General features: G+C 58.5%; 1 protein-coding gene across 1 annotated transcript in view; it reads left to right on the forward strand.

Annotated features, from left to right (window-relative positions):
* Positions 1-16,985, forward strand: part of ALDH4A1 (aldehyde dehydrogenase 4 family member A1) — a 32,424-nt gene extending 15,439 nt beyond the window's left edge. The window contains exons 4-15 of the mRNA XM_082651182.1: positions 2,045-2,092; positions 2,928-3,083; positions 4,646-4,795; positions 4,874-4,948; positions 6,068-6,255; positions 8,682-8,755; positions 11,230-11,426; positions 11,557-11,604; positions 12,400-12,552; positions 13,307-13,428; positions 14,618-14,736; positions 15,498-16,985. Of these exons, the coding sequence (XP_082507308.1) occupies positions 2,045-2,092; positions 2,928-3,083; positions 4,646-4,795; positions 4,874-4,948; positions 6,068-6,255; positions 8,682-8,755; positions 11,230-11,426; positions 11,557-11,604; positions 12,400-12,552; positions 13,307-13,428; positions 14,618-14,736; positions 15,498-15,610 (1,443 nt within the window). The 3' untranslated portion in view covers positions 15,611-16,985. The remainder of the gene's footprint in view (positions 1-2,044; positions 2,093-2,927; positions 3,084-4,645; positions 4,796-4,873; positions 4,949-6,067; positions 6,256-8,681; positions 8,756-11,229; positions 11,427-11,556; positions 11,605-12,399; positions 12,553-13,306; positions 13,429-14,617; positions 14,737-15,497) is intronic.
* The last annotated feature ends 1,268 nt before the right edge of the window (positions 16,986-18,253 follow it).

Below are 18,253 nucleotides of genomic sequence, written 5' to 3' on the forward strand. Positions count from 1 at the left end.
ACGGGAGAGGCCACAACGGTGAGAGGCCCGCATACCGCAAAAAAAAAAAAAAAAAAAGAGCTAGTTAAAAAGAAGTGAGAGGCAGAACCGTTTTTAACCACTGGAAGTTGTTCACTACCTTGTCAAGAGACTTTCTGCTAACCCACCCCAGTTCTCACGCAGGTGCCATGTAGGGTTTTGTGATATCACTGAGTCCTGTCCGCAGGCAGGAAAGATCCTGAGGGGTCCACACAGCATCTTCCGTTATTCCTGATGGATTTCTCCACAAGGCGGTTTAGGGGCTAACGGTGGGCTAGGGTGGGAAGGTGGGCTCCAAGCCCCATGATGACGTTGGCCTAAGAAACCCACCTGTTTGGAGTTTATGAAGCCAGGAACTGGCATGTGCTTTGGACGGATCAGGAAACTCACAGGTCTCTCATTTAGGGGAGTGAAGGGCTGGCCCTTTTGCAAATGGGCTGAGCACACATCTGTCCAGATGGAGCCCTGAGCAGCATGTTCAGGGTTAAGGGGGCGGACCCAGGGCCCCTACTCTGACGGTTCCGAAGATGGCCTGGGGCAGGGGTCACCCACAGAGGCATCCTAGAGCCCCTGCAGCTGGATCCGCAACCAGAGGGCCCACACTTGGAGTGTCAGCACAGCCTGGGGTCTGCAGGCTCTGCAGGTCTGCACGGGTGTGTGCCAGGTGTCAGCCCAGAGCGGCTCCCACGGTCTCGCTCACCTGGTCTCTGTAACCGCCCAGAGCCCGACCTCACCTGCAGCTCTGCCGGCCTCCATGGCCACTGCAGCACCTGAGTATTTTTCCAGACACTGGGATTTTGATAACGCCCTGGTGGGCACTTCCGGTTTTCGTTTCCCATACCACCTCACTGACCTGGCCACGTGTCATCCTTGCAGCCCTGGCATTTGGGGCCATGGCGGCGTGAGGGCAGGAGCTCTGTTACCGGGATGTATTGCTGACTTGGGGTGTCCGCAGTCCACTGGGATTGGATGTGCTGAATAGAAGGGCCCGGGTCCCCAGCTTCTCGGCCCCTGAGGCTCACAGGCCAATCTCAGGTATAGACAGGATACAGGTGACCATGGCGGGGAGGCCACTTTGCACTCAGACCAGACCAGTGCTGCCCAGTAGAACGTTCTGAGATGATGGTGGAAATGTTCTGAACCTGCTCTGTCCTCTTCGGCAGCCACTGGCCCCACGTGGTTATTGACCACATGAAACCTGGCTTGTGCCACGTGAGTTGAAGTTCCAGTAGGCATGTGTGACTAGCGGCTGCCTTATTAGACAGGAAGGCCCTAAACAGTCCATTGGAAGACTTATAGGTGGCGCAAGTGCTGATAATTATGGTGTAAAAAATAGGTCGGGAAAGAAGTGGTGTTTGCCCCGCCTCGTTGCCCAGGCTGACATTCAGCACTGCCGGGTTGTCTGTAAACGTCTGTTGGGGTTTCATCCCTTTTAGACGAGTTAATCAGGGTCCCAAGCACGGGCCTCGAGAAGCAGTTGCTCTGTTCCTTTAGGGGCTTGGGGGGTGGCAGAAATCCTGAGTGTTTCACAACGCAGTGCATCGCCTAGGGCCTCCCGTGGTGACAGCCCACCACCGAGCCTCACGCCAGACCCAGGTGTAAGGGCAGGAGCTATGTTGGAGGACTTTTCCCCTGTGACCCCATTTGGTCCTCCTCTCCGTGCTTTCCCTGATGGGGAGACTTGGAGAAGGAAAGTCAGCTTACAGAAAGCTGCACAGCTAGTAGGGGGCAGAGCTGGGATTCGAACCTATGTCTGACCCAAACGTCCATGCTTTCCCTCAAAGACTGTTCTGTTCATACCTTTCTCCTGCACCGTGAACCTTCCAGAGCTCATCAAACAGCAGGTGCCCCTGTAACTCTCAAGGTGGAGAGGTCAGCGTGGGCCTGGGCGATTGGAGAAGGCATCATGGGGACTGGAGGGCAGAGAGCAAGTGGCCTGGAATTCCAGCTCTGAGCCCGGCTCCATCCCCACCTGCCCTGGCACCTCCCTCCTGGACAGCGACCTCACTCTTCTCTCTTCTTTCAGCCCTTTAACCATGGACACAAGGTGGCCAAGTTCTGCTATGCAGACAAGGTGAGTCCCTGGTGACTTTGGGGTTGGGGTGCTACCCCGTCTCGTCCGGTTAGTTGCTGCCATGGCGGTAGAGGTCAGTCACTGCTCCCCTCTCGGGCCATGGAGGGTGGGGGCGTCCGGGGGCGGCTGCCACTGAGGGCGTCCCCGGGCATGTGTCTTTGACTGGGCCAGGCGTGCCGGGGTTACCTTGCGCCTAATGAGAGCTGCCTTGGCCAGGGCTGGGACATCCATGCACATGCCCCTTGTGAGACTACCCTGATTTAGGGAGGGGGAGGGCGTTCTGGAAGCCTGAGTCAGGGAAATTGGAGGCATCGTGGTTGGGAAGCCAGGCAGAGAATTGGCATCAGGGAGGGCCAGTGAGAGGCCACGGGGTCAAGGCGCTGGTGTCACGTGGTGATGAGGGCAGTTGGCAGCTGGGATGCCAGCGGCAGGTGTCTGTCTCTGGCTGCAGTTCTGGCCTGGCAAGGGCAAGGTCAGGCCCGGACCTCAAGGGCTGGAGGCTCTGGACAGCGGGTTCAGGAGCACCAGGCCCCAGGAGTAAGAGGAGGCCCTGATGAGACCACGAGAGAGAATGGAGCAAGTCCTTGGCATGTTGCCCTACCTGGCAGGCCCCTCGGACTCCTCCAGACTGTAGCAGGGCAGGCTCGGAGCCTGGGGCAGCCCAGCTGGCCATGGGACATGGCGTCTGCCGCTGTAGGGGGAGGGGGCTGAGGGCCGAGGGAGCCAGGGGTCTTCCCTGGGTGAAGAGTGACCTCCAGATCTCTCCTCCCTCCCTCGCTCCTCTGGGACCCTTCCTGCTGCAGGAGGAAGCCCCCAACCTTTCCCTCTTCATCAGGCCCTGCTTCACAGAGCCATCGAGGCCGCCTTGGCCGCCAGGAAAGAGTGGGACCTGAAGCCTGTTGCAGACCGGGCCCAGGTCTTCCTAAAGGCAGCAGATATGCTCAGCGGGCCGCGCAGGGCAGAGGTCCTGGCCAAGACCATGGTGGGACAGGTGAGATGCCCACTGGCACAACCGGGGATGTAGGGGAGGCAGTCGTACCCCATCCAATTCAGCAGGCGTCAGCTGAGTGACTTCTGGGTGCCCAGACCTGCTCTGCGTGCGGGAGCCCAGGAGGTGTCCTTGAGGGACCAGGCCTCGGAGAGGGGACAGACCTATATACTTTGTAGACAAGGTGGATTGAACTACGCTTTGCGTGTCCTACTCTGGAAATGGCCCCTCCCATCCACTTCTGTCCCCGCCCTGGGCCAGGCCCTTGTCGTGCTTTGCCTGGACTGACAGTTGCCCTACGCGGTCCTCCAGGCTCCATCAGACCTCTGCAGCCCTCAGAGCGGTTTCTGTGACACCTCCAGCAGGTCACTCTAGCCTTATGAACCACCGAGATCTCTCTCTCTCTGGCTGAGGGTCACGTCCCAAGTCCTGAGCCAGCCCCCAGAGCCCTTCCATTCCCACCTCTGTCCAGCTCACCAGCCACTCTGCCCTTTCCTGCCAGGCCATCCCGCCCATGATGGCACCAGCCTGGACCTAGCAAGGCTCCTGGACACCTCAAGCATCCCATCTCCTGCCTCTGCCCCGGGTCGCCTGCCTGCAATGCTCCCTGTCTTCTCTGCCTCATGAACTCTTAGCTGTCAAGGTCTAGCCCAGATAGCGCCTCCTCTGTGAGGCTTCTAGAACCTTCTTAGTTCATAACGATCTGTCCTACCTCTGTGCCCGCCCCCCTTCCCCAACATGCTGTTCCTCTGTCGGTTATAGCTCAGATTCCATTGGGGTGTAATGACTTACTTTGTGTTTGTTTCCCCTTTACAAGTTTTTTGGGCATTGTGATCACATGCTAGTGTTCTCTGTCTTCCTGCGTCTTGCACCGTGTCTTCCTGGAGTCACAGAAGTGCCTGATAGATGTTTTTTGAGTTGAATGCATGTTGAGCCGGGGAGTGGCATTAGCAGTTGAGAGAGGGTTAATTTCGCCTTAGGGGGTTGGGTGACCCCAGCGCTCTTCCTGTTCGCCATCACGTAGTGAGAGCGCCCTCTGCTGCACGGAGCTGGTATGACAGCTCCACACCCGGCTAAGTGTCTCCTGATTCAGCAGAGCCCCTGGGGTGGGTGTCGGGCTCCAGAGTGTCCCAGGTGAGCCACACCTGGGCAGAAAGAGGCGCGCACACTCCAAGACCAGGTGAAGGTGCCTCTTTATTTGACTTAAGACTCAGGAGCTTGTAGGAAGCATGGTGGCCACGCAGAGCAGGAGGCAGTGTGTCTTAGCTCAGCTTCCCCTGCTGTGCGTCCTGAGCAGGGTTAGCAGCTGCCAGTGACCCAAGGAGGGGCCGCCCGACCCGAGAAAGCCCGATTCTTGCTGCCCAGAGTCCTTTCCTCACGGCTCACGTTCGCCGTCAGGAGGAACAGACAGTCTAAGGAAATGTTTACAGTCCTCAGGTCTCCTGGTTCTTGGCCCAAATGCACCTGCAACCGAGTGTCACCATGGGCTCAGGATCCAGTATCAGAAGAGGGCTATTGGGAGGCACGTCCTCCACCACTGACCCCCCGGCCCTCCCGCCTCACAGGGGAAGACGGTGATCCAAGCAGAGATCGATGCGGCGGCCGAACTCATTGACTTCTTCCGATTCAACGCCAAGTTTGCCGTGGAGCTGGAGGGGGAGCAGCCCATCAGTGTGCCGCCCAGCACCAACAGCGTGGTGTACCGGGGGCTGGAGGTACCCCCAGGTGGTGGAGCGGGGGTTGGGGGCTGCTGGAAGCCCTGGGCTTGGCCTCACCACCTCCTCCCTCCCCAGGGCTTCGTGGCAGCCATCTCCCCCTTTAACTTCACTGCGATCGGCGGCAACCTGGCGGGAGCGCCGGCCTTGATGGTGAGCTGTGGGCAGCAGGCGGGCGTGGCGGGAACGGGTCATCACTCCCCTGTCAACAGACAGGAGGCCACGTCAGAGCCCCTGGGGTCCCAGCCCTCGTCGTGGGGAGAAGCACAGAAAGTGGAGGCAGCTGGGGACTGTGGAAAAGGCTTGGGGGTCAGAGGCTGGTCTGGGTCCCAGCTTTGCCCCACTCTGTCTGGGTGACCCCAGGCAAGTCCGCGCCCTCCTCTGAGGCAGTTTCCTCACCTACAAAGTGGAAGTAAAAGAAAAGCTTACATTACAGGGTCATGAGGAGCAAAGGAGGCCACGCTTGTGACGCATCTAACGCCAGGCAGGTCTGGCCCGGCGCGGGCTTAGCGTTATACAGGGGCTGCTACTAATGATGGTACTTACAGCCCACCTTTGAGTGCCTGCTCTGTGCCTGGCGACTTATTTGTCAGGGTTGCAAGGCTAGCAAATGACGGAACGGGTACGGATCTGGGCTTGGTCTGTCTCTGGGCAGGTGGTCTCGAAGTTGGTGGGCTCCACTGTCGTTATCATGGTGAAGGTGGCCATCGGCTCCCAATCAATGGGGAGATGCAGCCCTACCCGCGGAGGTCCTGGGTGGCTCGGGGCACAGCAGGAGGAGGGCTGACAGCTGTCGGGCAGCTGGGTGATCGGGAAGGGTGCTCGTGCACAGGGCCATCCTCGTGCATCTGCACTCAGACAGGCGCACACACACCCGGCACCCACGTGCCCTCGTCCAGGACACGTGCAGACAGAGCCCTGTGAGCACTTGCCCAGCCTCGCCCCGTGAGCACCCAGCGAGTTGGAAACACCCAGAACAGACCTGCCCAAGGGGTGCTGGCAGGACCAGTGGGCACAGGCTTCCGGAGGAAGGGAGGCTTTCGTAACCAGAGTGTGGGAGCAGACAGGCAGGGTGTGAGCTCACTGACAAGGGCTTCTAGGGCCTGGTGTGCAGCACCTGGGCACCTGTAGGAATGGGGCTGGGTAGGGGATATCCTGGCCTGCATGGGGTCCTGGTGGCTCCAGGTGAGGGATGACCATGCTTCAGGGTAGGGTGGGAGTCGGGGCTGGCGGCCCCTGACCTCATGAGTCATCACTGTGCCTCCCGGGCAGGGCAACGTGGTCCTGTGGAAGCCCAGTGACACTGCCATGCTGGCCAGCTATGCCGTCTACCGCATCCTCCGGGAGGCCGGTCTGCCCCCCAACATCATCCAATTTGTGCCAGCTGACGGGCCCACGTTTGGGGACACTGTCACCAGCTCGGAGCACCTGTGTGGCATCAACTTCACAGGCAGCGTGCCGTAAGTCTCCGAGGTGCGGTGGGCAGGGTGGCCTGGGGACGCTTACCAGACCTCGTGACCTCTGTCCGTGAGCCCAGAGGTCAGGTGCTGTGTGGCCCTGGGTGAGCCACTTCACCTCCCTGAGCCTGTTTCTTCACCTGTATGACAGTAGTCATGATTCTTACCTTGCAGAGTAATCGTGAAGGCCAAACTAGTTAATGGACAGGAAGGAGTGTGACAGGCTGGCAGCGGCCTACAGTTGTTTAGTGATATGGATTTCGATGCCACTACCATCCCTGGAAAGGGCACAAGGGAGCTTGGGATAAACTGGAGGAGGAGAGGCAGGAAGGCTTCCTGGAGGAGGTGGCATCTAAGCAGACGAGTAGGCCAGGCAGAGGTGGAGGAGAGCGTTCTAGGAGGGGGAACAGCATATGCAGAGGCATAAGGCTGAAGCTGTTGGGCTCTGGGCTGTGGACGTGGTCCCGTGGGGCTGGAGTGTGGAGCTGGGGGCCGAGGGTCAGAGGGTGGGGGCAGGATATGGTTCGATCACAACTGCTCATTCACTCACTCACTCACTCAGCTGGTGTTGATCGAGCCCCCATGTATACCAGGCTCTGCCGGTGCTAAGACTGGGCAGTGAACACGTAGCGTGGGCAAGGGCCTACCTCTTGGGGGATTTAGTCTTGTGACTATAAGGCCCCATGAGCCTGCTAAGGTGTCTGGACTTTATCCTGAAGAGGATGGCAGCCACGGAAAGTTACATGCAGGGGGCGTGGCTTAATCAGACTTCTTTTGTTTCAAACAGGGATTGCAGATGGTAGCTCTCCAGTTGGCCCTGGCAAGTGGCTCTGTGTTCTTTGACTCCTAATAGGGATGGACCAACCTTGTACCATTGGGACAGTTTCATGTAAAAATCCAAATACTGGGCCTCTCTTAAGAACCTGGTCCCACTGGGCCTGCATTTCCATGTGGCACCATTGGCTGGAGGCGGGTGGGAGGTCTCTGGTTCCCCCCGTCCTGACAGGCCCTGCCTACCTGGACGGCCTCGCTCATTCTCTGTCCAGACCCTCTGGGCCCCTGCGTGTGCAGCCTCTGATCTAGATGATCGCTCTGGCTACTCTGAGCACAAGACTCCGGTGGGTAGAAGCAGGAGACAGGTTAGGCGGCGTCCACGTCCGGGGAGGGATGGTGGGCGCCTAAACTCGGGTGGAGTCGTGGGAACGGGGTGAGGTGGGCTGATTCAAGTGAGGAAGTATCAGGGACACTCGATCACCTGTCTGTGGGGTCAAGGTTGCGGGTGTTCAGTGGGAACATCCAGGCTCGGGGCAGGAGGTGGGCATCGTTCACCAAGGTGGGCAACCCAGACGGCTGGGCACCTGGGAGCCTAGGGAAGAAGATGAATCACATGGTGGTCACTTTGAGTTTGAGGTCCCCATGGGCCATCTGGGTGGAGATGTTGGGGTCTGCACTCCGGGCCTTCCAGGTATCCTAGGGACACCTGCGGTGGCTTCTCGCCGTCTCTGCCTGGCCTCAGGCTCCCTTGCAACAACAACCCCTGCTAAGGTTTGCCGGGTGGCGGTGGCAGCGTTAGAATTGCTGAGGAGGGCTGTTTTCCAAAAGGCCCGCTCTGCCAGCCACGGGCCCCATGGGTCTCTGCCTATTAGCGGGTGGAGCGGGCCTGGCCCCCATTTGCCATGCTCTGATGAGCAGCGGGCTTAAAGGTAGGAAAGTCATAAATTAGTATTAGCTACTGTGTCGCCAGCTCCCTGGTGATTAGCATTTTTATTGTTTTGTGGTGCTGAGGTTGGTCACACTTGGAGCCCAGGGAGGAGGTAGGGGCCTGAGCTGCCTCTCCCAGGACCCTCTTTGGTTCTCTGGAGCCTGGGCGTGAGCTCGTGGTGCCCCTCGCAGACCACGGTGGTGCCTGTCCCCCATCAGGCACCCATAGCATAGCCAGCACTGTCCCAAGCACTTGACTCACGTTAGAGCCATCGCAAAACAGCCCTGCCAGGTGGAATTGTTCTTTCCAGTTCCCAGACGTGGCACGGAATTTGAGGCTCACAGAGGTTAAGCGATGGTCGCACGATCACACAACCGTGTATGCCTGAGTCAGGACTCAAGCCCGGCATCCCCTGGCCTCAAAGCCTGGCCCTTCTCTGCACTATCTTGCTGCCAGGCCTCCCCTTGCTCCCTCCTTGTAAGCCCAGAATGCAGTCCATTTCCAGCTGCTCCCACCTACTCGGTTCCCCATCACCATCACCACCACCACCACCACCAGCACCGCTGTGACCCCTGCCCGCCTCCTGTGGGGCTGCTGCCCCTAGCGCTCCTCCCTGGGCTTTCCAGCCTCTTCCTCTGCTAGGGCCTACTCCCTACTCCCCAGGCCTCTCACCCTCTCAGGTGCCTGAGCCTGGCTCCCTAGTCACTGCCCTGTCCTCTGGTTTTAGCACCTTCAAACACCTGTGGAAGCAGGTGGCCCAGAACCTGGACCGGTTCCACACCTTCCCGCGCCTGGCCGGAGGTAAGGGCCCTTCTCCCCGTGCCCTGCCCTACAGCCCTAGGGACCCCTCCCTGCCCTGGCCGCCATGCAAGAGAAGGAGGCGGAGGTGATGCCCCCAGAGGTGGGGCGGCCCTGCAGACGCAGAGAACTCCTTCAGGGTGGAGCCCCTGCTCTGGCACTTATACAGAGCATTTATGCCTCAGAGTGTGCAGTTTTTCTTCCATTCATCCATCCATCATTCAGCAAGTAAATTATTAAGTATGTTCACAGGCACTTTTTGGACACTGGGGATGCAAAAGATGATGAGACCCAGAGACCCAGCCGTTACGAACCTCTATTCCAACAGCGGGAGGCAGACAGTAAACAACTAGATAAATGATGTCAGGGAGTGAGAAGGGCTGTGGATAATTAAAGGAGGGCAAAGACGTGACAGGCAGGGACCCTCAAGGGCTGGGCGTGGTGGGACTGTGACTTAGGGTGGCTGGTGGGGTGGGAGGCCTCTTCAGGGAGGGAACATTTGATATGAAACCTGAGCAATGGAAAGAAACCAGCTTCGCAAAGGTCCGGAGGATGGGCCATCATGGGCACCCGCACTGTCCGCTAGAACTTTCTGCAGTAATGGACATGGGCTATATCTGTGCTGTCCAATAGTATAGCCACTCGCCACGTGTGGCCGCAGGGCACTTGAAACGTGGCTGGCATGGCAGAGGAAGTGAAAGTTTTGTTTCATTTAATTTTAATTAATTTGAACTTAAATAGCCACGTGTGGCTGGTGGCTACCCTGTTGCACAGCCCAGATCTAGGCCAAGGAAATGGCAAATGCAGAGACCATGAGGTGGGAATGAGCTTGTGTTTGAAGAAACAAGGCCAGTGTAGCTGGGGAAGGGAGGGAGGGCGGGTGGCAGGAGATGGGGCTGAGAGGTCAGCAGGGCCAGGTCTTGTCAAAATAATAATTTTCCCACAAAGAAACAGTTTCATGGTCAAGGACATTTGGCGTGCACCGTGTTTAAAGTAAAACGGATTCCTCACCTGCAGGACTTCTCAGAGCCTTTAATGCACTAATATATGCATTGCTTATCTTCAAGAGCAAAGGCTGATGTGCAATGTTTCCCAAACTCTTTGGACTACACAACCCTGTTTTGACAGAGGACCCCCTGGACCATGTTTTTCATGGAACACACTCCGGGAAGATGCTGAGACCTCTTGAGAGGGAGGGCTGTCCAGGCTCAGACAGTGCAGTAATGGCAGAGCTGGAGCTGGTGGTTCAGCATTCTTGCTCCTGGGGGTGAAGTGGGGGGTCACAGGGAGACTGGACCCCACGCCTGAGCGGGTGGGAACTTTGTAAAATTTTATTGAAGTTGATAGTTGATTTTATAATACTGGGTTAATTTCCACTGTACAGCAAAGTGATTCAGTTATACATATGTATATTCTTTTTCATATTCTTTTCCATCATGATTTATCACAGGATATTGAATCTAGTTCCTTGTGCTATACAGTAGGACCTTATTGTTATCCATCCTATATATAATAGTTTGCCTCTTAAGCTGGTGGGAGCTGTGATGGGGGTGTCAGGGCAGGTGACCCTCCTCAGGGCCAGCTGTTGCATCTCCAATTTCCAGTTCCCCAGTGTGCCCCAGTCCAGCCTTCACGAGATGGGGGACAGTGAGTCCCTTGTGTGAGCTGTCCATGGTTTTCTGTTCTGTCTCCTTCCCACCATCTCCCTGAGGGAGAGAGACCGCTACTTACTCTACCGCTCCCCCCCTTGAGTATGAGACTTTAATCTCTCTGTGCCTCAGTTTTCTTGTCTTTAAAATGGGATAATAATGCGAGGTTGCTGTGAGGCTTCAGCGAGACGGAGCTCGAAGTGCTTTGACCCGAGTCTGACAGTTAGTGCTTTGTAACGAGCTGCTATTAGCTGATGTTTAACCGAGTGAGGAAACCGAGGCCCGGAGGGTGGAGTGATCTACCGAGGCTCCCTCATGCCAAGGAGATCGAGGAGGGGTGTCCCCACCGTGGATCAGGCAGAGGGGCCAGCCCTGGCCGTGGACCTGGGGTGGCCCCCTCTCCTCTCGCTGGGTGGGGGTCAGGGGAAGGCTCAAAGGAAGCCACGCCCACTGCAGGGAGTGGACCAGCTTTGGGGAGCCTTGGGTTCTGGTCCTTCCTCTGCCTTTATGTTGGGCAGCAGCCCCAGGGCTCAGTTTTCTCATCTGTGAGTTGGGGGAGCTGGTCCTGATGCCCCCTGGTGCCCTTCGCCCTTGCCTGGGCCTCCGTTTTCTCATCCCTAGGGTGGGAGGACAGGCCTGGCTGATCAGTTTCTGGGAGGTTGTCGGGCTCCGACTCTGCCTTCTCGTGCCCTTGTCCTGCCAGTACTGGGGCTGGTCGCAGGGCCAGTGTAGCTGCGGACGGGTGTGGGCAGTGCGTCGGGCCCCTCGCTGGCCTGGGGAGCCCACCCCCTCCTCATGATCCTCCACCGCCCCGCCCCACCCCTGAAGAGTGTGGCGGGAAGAACTTCCACTTTGTGCACCGCTCGGCCGACGTGGACAGTGTGGTGAGCGGGACCCTGCGCTCAGCCTTCGAGTACGGCGGCCAGAAGTGCTCGGCCTGCTCCCGCCTCTACGTGCCCCGCTCGCTGTGGTCGCAGATCAAAGGGCGGCTGCTGGAGGAGCGCAGCAGGATCAAAGTGGGCAACGTGAGTGGCGCCGGCCTCCCTGCCACGGCCCAGCGGGGGGCTGATGGGATTGGAGGCTGGTGGGGGGGTGCGGGGAGGGCGCTCTCTTTGTCTCCGACTCTGTCTCCTCCCATGTCTCTCTTGCTTCCAGCCTGCAGAGGATTTTGGGAGCTTCCTCTCCGCCGTGATTGATGCCAAGGTATGAGCAGGAAGCAGGCCGTTCCCGGGGTCCCGTGCCTGGACTGGGTGGGAGGGGTAGGAACAGCTATAGGGGCGACCCAGACCTGCTGCTTCGAGCACGGCAGCCTGATAGCCACGCATACACCCGCACCACCCCTGCCAGCTCTGAAAAGGGTGGAGGCATCCGTACCCAGAGGGCAACTCGCCTCCCGCACACCCTGCCCCAGGCTCGACAAGACCCCTTTAAGTGCCTGTGTTCATACGCACACGTACAAATAGGCCTGCGCACCGCATGCATCAACCCAAACGCGCACGTACATGCACAGCCGCGAGCACGTTCATTTAGATCTCTGAGCGGGAGCATGCCTGTAGATTCACCCACGTGCACACGCACGCCCGCATGCACACGTATCCTACACAGAAGCATTCGTGTGCAGGTTCACATGTGTATATAGGCACCCTTGTGGGTCTGCACGCACAAACACATACACATAACAAACACATCCATGTAACGCAGCCATACGTGTGCCTACGTACGGAAACCTACAAGTTCATGGCCATGCATGTATATATGTGCTTGTGATGTTTGTAGTTGTGACACACACATACGCACACACACACAAGCGCGCACATCTGCCCTTGTCTCTGCCCTGGTTCAGCCAGGCCCCGACTTTTGCTGTCAGGGCCCCCTCCCCCCCCACTTCAGAATTTGGGCCCTTCAGGGGCAGGTGTTTGGGGTGAGCGTCAGGGGGCTGCTGCTGGGAATGGCCTCCAGCCAGCCCTTGATGCCCCCTACCCCACCCCACCCCCACAGTCCTTCAGCCGCATCAGGAAGTGGCTGGAGCACGCCCACTCCTCGCCCAGCCTCACCGTCCTGGCCGGGGGCCAGTGTGACGACTCCGTGGGCTACTTCGTGGAGCCCTGCATCATCGAGAGCAAGGACCCCCAGGATCCCATCATGAAGGAGGTGATGGGGGGGCGGCCCGGGGCCGGGAGGAGGCAGCCTCTCCCCCGAGCATGGCACACGCACAGGGCCCTGGTGCTTCACGGGGCGTCATCCCATCTCACAGATGTGGAAAACGAGGCCCTACGAGGGGACCATCTCACACCCGGTGAGAGCAGAGCCAGGCCCTGAGCTAGGGCCTCCTGACCCCACATCCAGTGCTCTGTCTTCGGCACTGCTGACCCGGGCTGGTGTCATGGCGCTTGCGCTGTCCGCAGCCACCGAGGTCCCTGTGGCCGTCTCAGTGGCTGACACTTGTAGACTCTTAACTGTGGGCCGGGCATTTGACAGAGATGAGGTGGGCATATCGTTCCCATTTTACAGATGAGAAACTGAGTCTCCGAGAGGTCGGGGGGGTCAGGAGGACAGTGCAGGGGTGGGGGTCTTCCCCCAGCCCGTCGATGGCAGAGGGGACGGTGATACCATCGGGCAATTCCTGGGCCGGCTGTTGCCAGAAGTCTCTCTTTTCCAAGGGCCTGGGCCCTTGGCTCTGGGTGTGGGTCTGGCTGGCAGGGAGGCCAGAGACTCCTTGGATCTTCTGCCAGGTTGGGGTGGGGTGGGCCGGGTGGAAGCCAACCCCAAGGGAACCCAGCGGGAGGCAGCGCCTGGCCCTTCCTGCAGGGGCTGAGGAGGGGGATGGGGAGAGGCGGAGGCCAGAGCAGGGAGACAGGAGGCCTCGGGGTGTTGGTGGGGCCTGACCCTGGGGCTTCTCTCCCAGGAGATCTTCGGGCCTGTGCTGACCGTGTACGTCTACCCGGATGACGAGTACAAAGAGACGCTGAGGCTGGTCGACAGCACCACGAGCTATGGCCTCACGGGGGCAGTATTTGCCCAGGATAAGTGAGTGGCCGCAGCCCCTCCACTCTAGTCCTGGTGTCCTGTCCCCACAGGACCCTGCTGTCCCCGGAGACTGCCTCCTGGGTGCTGATCCTAGTAATAATGCTGCCCTTGCTTCTCTCCGTTCTCCTCACCTCTGCCCTGACCGGCAGGTAGACACAGGCAGTGGGCTCTTTGTTAAAATGCAGATTCCGGGGCCCCACTCTTGGCTGCTGAATGTAGGTGTCTAGGGGTGGGGCTGGGGAATCAGTGCCTTTGACCTGCTCGCCGGGTCTGATGGGGCTGCAGAGTGGAAGACAGAGGCTCGGGCCCAGGTGCACTGCTTGGCTGGCAGAGGCAGGATTCCAACTTGAGCACCGGGACACTAAACCCCAGGCTTTGCCCTTTCCTTTCTCCGTGGTACTGCTTGTCTCCCCGTGTCTGCCTTTAAGAGTGGAGGCGGGGGCTTCCCTGGTGGCGCAGTGGTTAAGAATCCGCCCACCAATGCGAGGGACACAGGTTCAAGCCCTGGTCCGGGAAGATCCCACATGCCGCGGAGCAGCTAAGCCCATGTGCCACAACTACTGAGCCTGCGCTCTAGAGCCCGCAAGCCACAACATCTGAGCCCGCGTGCCACAACTACCAAAGCCCGTGTGCCTAGAGCCTGTGCTCCGCAACGAGAGAGCCACCGCAATGAGAGCCTGTGCACCGCAACGAAGAGTAGCCCCTGCTTGACGCACCTAGAGAAAGCCCGCGCGCAGCAATCAAGACCCAGCGCAGCCAAAAATAAATAAATAAAATAAATATAAAAAAAAAAAGAGAAAAAAGAAAACACTGAATTGTTTAAAAAAAGAAAAAAAAAAAAGAGTGGAGGCGGGATTGGAACCTGAGGGGCAGGCTGGGGGTCTGGAGGTTCCCCAGCTCCCAAAGGCAGGAAAACTGGACCGAGATGGACCACTCCCTCGAGTACGTACAGCCTGAGCCTCATCCAGCCCTCACAGATGCCCTGCGGGGGAGGCGTGCTAACCCCCTTTTCAGAGGAGGACGCTGAGGCTCAGAGGCTTCTGGGAGCCTGTCAAGGGCCCATAGCTGGCGGCTGGCCTCATGCTCACCAGGGTGGCCCATGTGGGCTGGGACGGGGGTGTTGGAGGTTGTCCCTGGGTCTGGAACGAGGGTGAGCTGGCCGCCCTCTTACCGCTGCCCTGCCTTGTAGGGATGTTGTCCGGGAGGCCACAGAGATGCTGAGGAACGCTGCCGGCAACTTCTACATCAATGACAAGTCCACTGGCTCGGTGGTGGGCCAGCAGCCCTTCGGGGGGGCCCGAACCTCTGGTGAGTGGGGCCCCCTTTCCAGAGGGGGGCCGAGTTCCCGGCGGGAGACCCTCGGTCCTTCATCTCAAGGGTGTTAAGAGGAACAGCAGTAGCACCATTTACTGAGCACCGTGGGCCGGGCCCTGTGCTAACTCAGTCCTGCCAGCAGCCTCCTAAGCCCAGGTGCTGCCATTCTTCTTCCCATTTTATGGAGGAGGAAACTGAGGCCCAGGGAAGTGAAGTGACTTGCCTAAGGGCACATGGCTAGAGAGTGGTGGTGCCGGGATTTGGGTCCCAGCGCCCACACCTTTTACTGTCATACTCCAGGCTACCAAAGTCCATCCCCCTCCTATTTACAAATAGGGAAACTGAGGGCCGGCGAGGGGCGGTGACTTGCCAGAGTTCCCAAGGGCCGGAAACCAGGTCTCCCGACTCCCAGTCCAGTGCCCTCCACGGTGCCCCCCTGCCTCCCAGACACCTCTTGCAGGTGAGGTGCAGGGACCTGGGGAGCACGGGCGTCCTGCCTGCTCGCCAGCTCCTGCCTTGCCCAACCTCTGGCTGAGTGCCCTCCGCACAGATGCGCTCGGGAAACCCTGGCCGCTGTGACTGTGTTAGGGTTACTTTGGCAATTTGCTGCCCGTGCTGTTGCCCCATTTATTCCTCCTCTCCACTCCTTTTCCCTCTGCCCATGGTGCCCCATTTATTCCTCCTTCCCACTCCTTTTCCCTCTGCCCAGAGCCGTTGTATCTTTTTGGAGATAAACAGAGCTGTCTTTTCCACAGGGACTAATGACAAGCCAGGAGGGCCCCACTACATCCTGCGGTGGACGTCACCCCAGGTCATCAAGGAGACCCACAAGCCTCTGGGGGATTGGCGCTACCCATACATGCAGTGAGCCCCGCTCGGCGCCTCTGCCGTCCACCCGTCTGTCTCTCCAAACGACTGACCTCAGTGCACTGACCCCACCCCAGGCCCTCCACCCGCTCCCCACAGGACGACCCTCTTTCTAGGGTTGAGGCCTGCCCCCTGCCCCCCACTGGCCTGGCCTGGCCCACCCTTGGAGTCAGATGCCGGGCTCTGGTTTGAGATTACGCAGTGGGGAGAACAGGGCTGCCACCCTTGACCCCATCGGCTGTCCTAGAAGTTCCATCTGGTAGGTGTGACCTTGGTGCCCGGCTGGTTCTCCATCCGTCCCCTTCCCTTTCCTCTACACTGTGGCCCAGTGGCTCAGGGGCCTGAGGAATGGTGGTAGAGTAGCTCACGGATCCGTGGAGGAAAAGGAGGCAGCGGGGGCGCCTGGCAAACCTCACCACCCCCAGAGGCTCCTGGCCTGGCCCCGGCTTCTCCGGGTGTGCAGGGTCGCGTGTGGCCACAGTGGCCTACAGGGCTGGCAAGTCGTGGCTGCAGGGCATGGGAGCACCAGCTGGCCTTGCCCTCTGTAGTCCGGGTGGCTCACTAGCTCTTTGCCCAGGTGCGCCTGTACCAGCAGGTACCTGTGCCCAACCAAATGCCTTAGACCCCGTGTGCCTTGCTCCAGAGTGCCTGAGCTCACCTGAGACCCACGGATTCCTGGCTATCTCCGTTTGGGGGTCTGGGGGGACTGCTGCAGGCCACCTGCCAAGATGTGGGATGTGCTGGTCCTTCCTGTTTGGGCTGTGAGATTGGCAGACTTTGGGGGGCCCTTCCTGCTGCTTCCCTTAGCTCTCGGGTCCTGCCTCTAGAGCCTGGGGTTTCCTGCAGGAGCTCAGCACCCGCTGGCTGTGGTTGAACAGGCCCGGGTACATGTTGCTCCCACCTTCCCCAGCACCCTGAGACCTCTCCTTGGGTCCCCGTCCAGCCCGGGCTGAGGCTTGCCTCTAGAATTATCCCTCCTTTGCACGTTAGTGGCTCTGTGTGGACTGGCCCCTAAGAGGCTTGTTCCTTGACGCAGCCAATCGGTGGACACTTGCAAATGCATCCTGAGTAGATTCTGGGTGGCCAGGGAATGAGAAGTGGTGACTTTGGAGGACAGCTTTTAGGGGGCCCCGAAAGGGCTGGACCCTCCTCAAGCACAGCTGGCAGGGGGCCCCCGCGGGGCTGGGGTGGCCGTTCCCCAAGTGCGCGGTCACACGCCTTGGCCCCCGGTCAGGGGTGGGTCCTGATGCTGCCCGGGTTGTTTCCCACAAGGGGCCAGGTCAGGCGGCGGGGGCTGGAGGTGTTCTGATTCTACTGGTTCTACACTGTGAGGTGGCAATAGGAGCTGCCTGATGCCACCTAATAAAATGCCTCTTACTTAACCAAGTCGGTGGTCTTTCTGGTGGGGTTGGTGGGGACTGGTCACCTTCTACATCCAACGGAGTTGCCAGTGTGTCATTAGGTGTCAGGAGGGCAGTGCCCTTGGTGTGATGGAAGGAAGGGTGAGCACTGATGCCGGGAATCCCTGCTGTGGGTGGCAGGAACTCTGGCGCCGGAGGGCCTGGGTTCAAATCCCGGCTCCAAAAAGTTGTGCAAGCTCTCTGACCCTCTGCCTCTTCATGTCTTAGATGGAAATAACCACACACACACACACACACACGCACGTGTGTGCACTCACATGCACACAGGTTGTCTTGAGAATTCAATGAGTTAATTCATATAAGTGCTCAGATAGGTAATGATTCAACAATGTAACGCATTTATCCATTGTTATAACAACCACTGTTATGTACTGTGATAGTTAAGTTTATGGGTCAACTTGGCTGGGCTATGGTGCCCAGATATCTACGTAAGCATTATTCTGGATGTTTCCATGGAGGTGTTTTTTTGGATGAGAATAACATTTAAATCAGTGGACTTTGAGGAAAGCAGATTACCCTCTATAATGTGAGCGGGCCACATCCAATCAGTTGGAGGCCTTAACAGAACAGAGACTGGTCTCCCCCAAGCAAGAAGGAATTCTGCCAGTGGCTGCCTTTGGACTCAACTGCAACTTCCTGCGTCTCTGGCCTGCTGGCCGGCACTACAAATTCTGAACTTACCAGCCTCCATGATCACGTGAGCTACTTCCTTACAATAAATCTCTCTCCCTGTGTCTGTCTCTCTATGCCTCATAGAGGTTCTGCTTCTCTTCGGAACCCTGAGTCATACACGTGCCAAAGACTATGCATGTTTTCTTCACTCACAAGTCTTACGAAGTGCTGCTGTGCTCCCATTTTGCAGATGAGGGTACTGGGGTGTAGAAAGGTGAAGGGACTTGCCGAGGGTATGCTATCAGTGGGGTGGAAACCCAGGTCTGTCTGATTCCAAAACTCATTCTCTCTCTTCCACCCAGATGTCCACACATGGCTTGCAAAGATCGGCTCAGTTGGCCAGGTGACATGGCAGGGAGCAACCGTGGCCAGTTAGCTTGAGCCTGGAATCCGTGGGTCTAAACCCACCTGGGCCAGCTGACTTGGAGGGGAAGACACGTGTGTCCTGACCTGTCTCCAACCACAGGTAATGTAAACAGAGCTGGTCCTGAACCACACAGACGCCACCCTGTCCGAGGGTCCATTGGTTAGGGCTGTTGGCTGGAGGCTCT

Source organism: Grampus griseus, assembly GCF_964374135.1.
Source record: "Grampus griseus genome assembly, chromosome: 1".
In the NCBI taxonomy this organism is placed as follows: domain Eukaryota; kingdom Metazoa; phylum Chordata; class Mammalia; order Artiodactyla; family Delphinidae; genus Grampus; species Grampus griseus.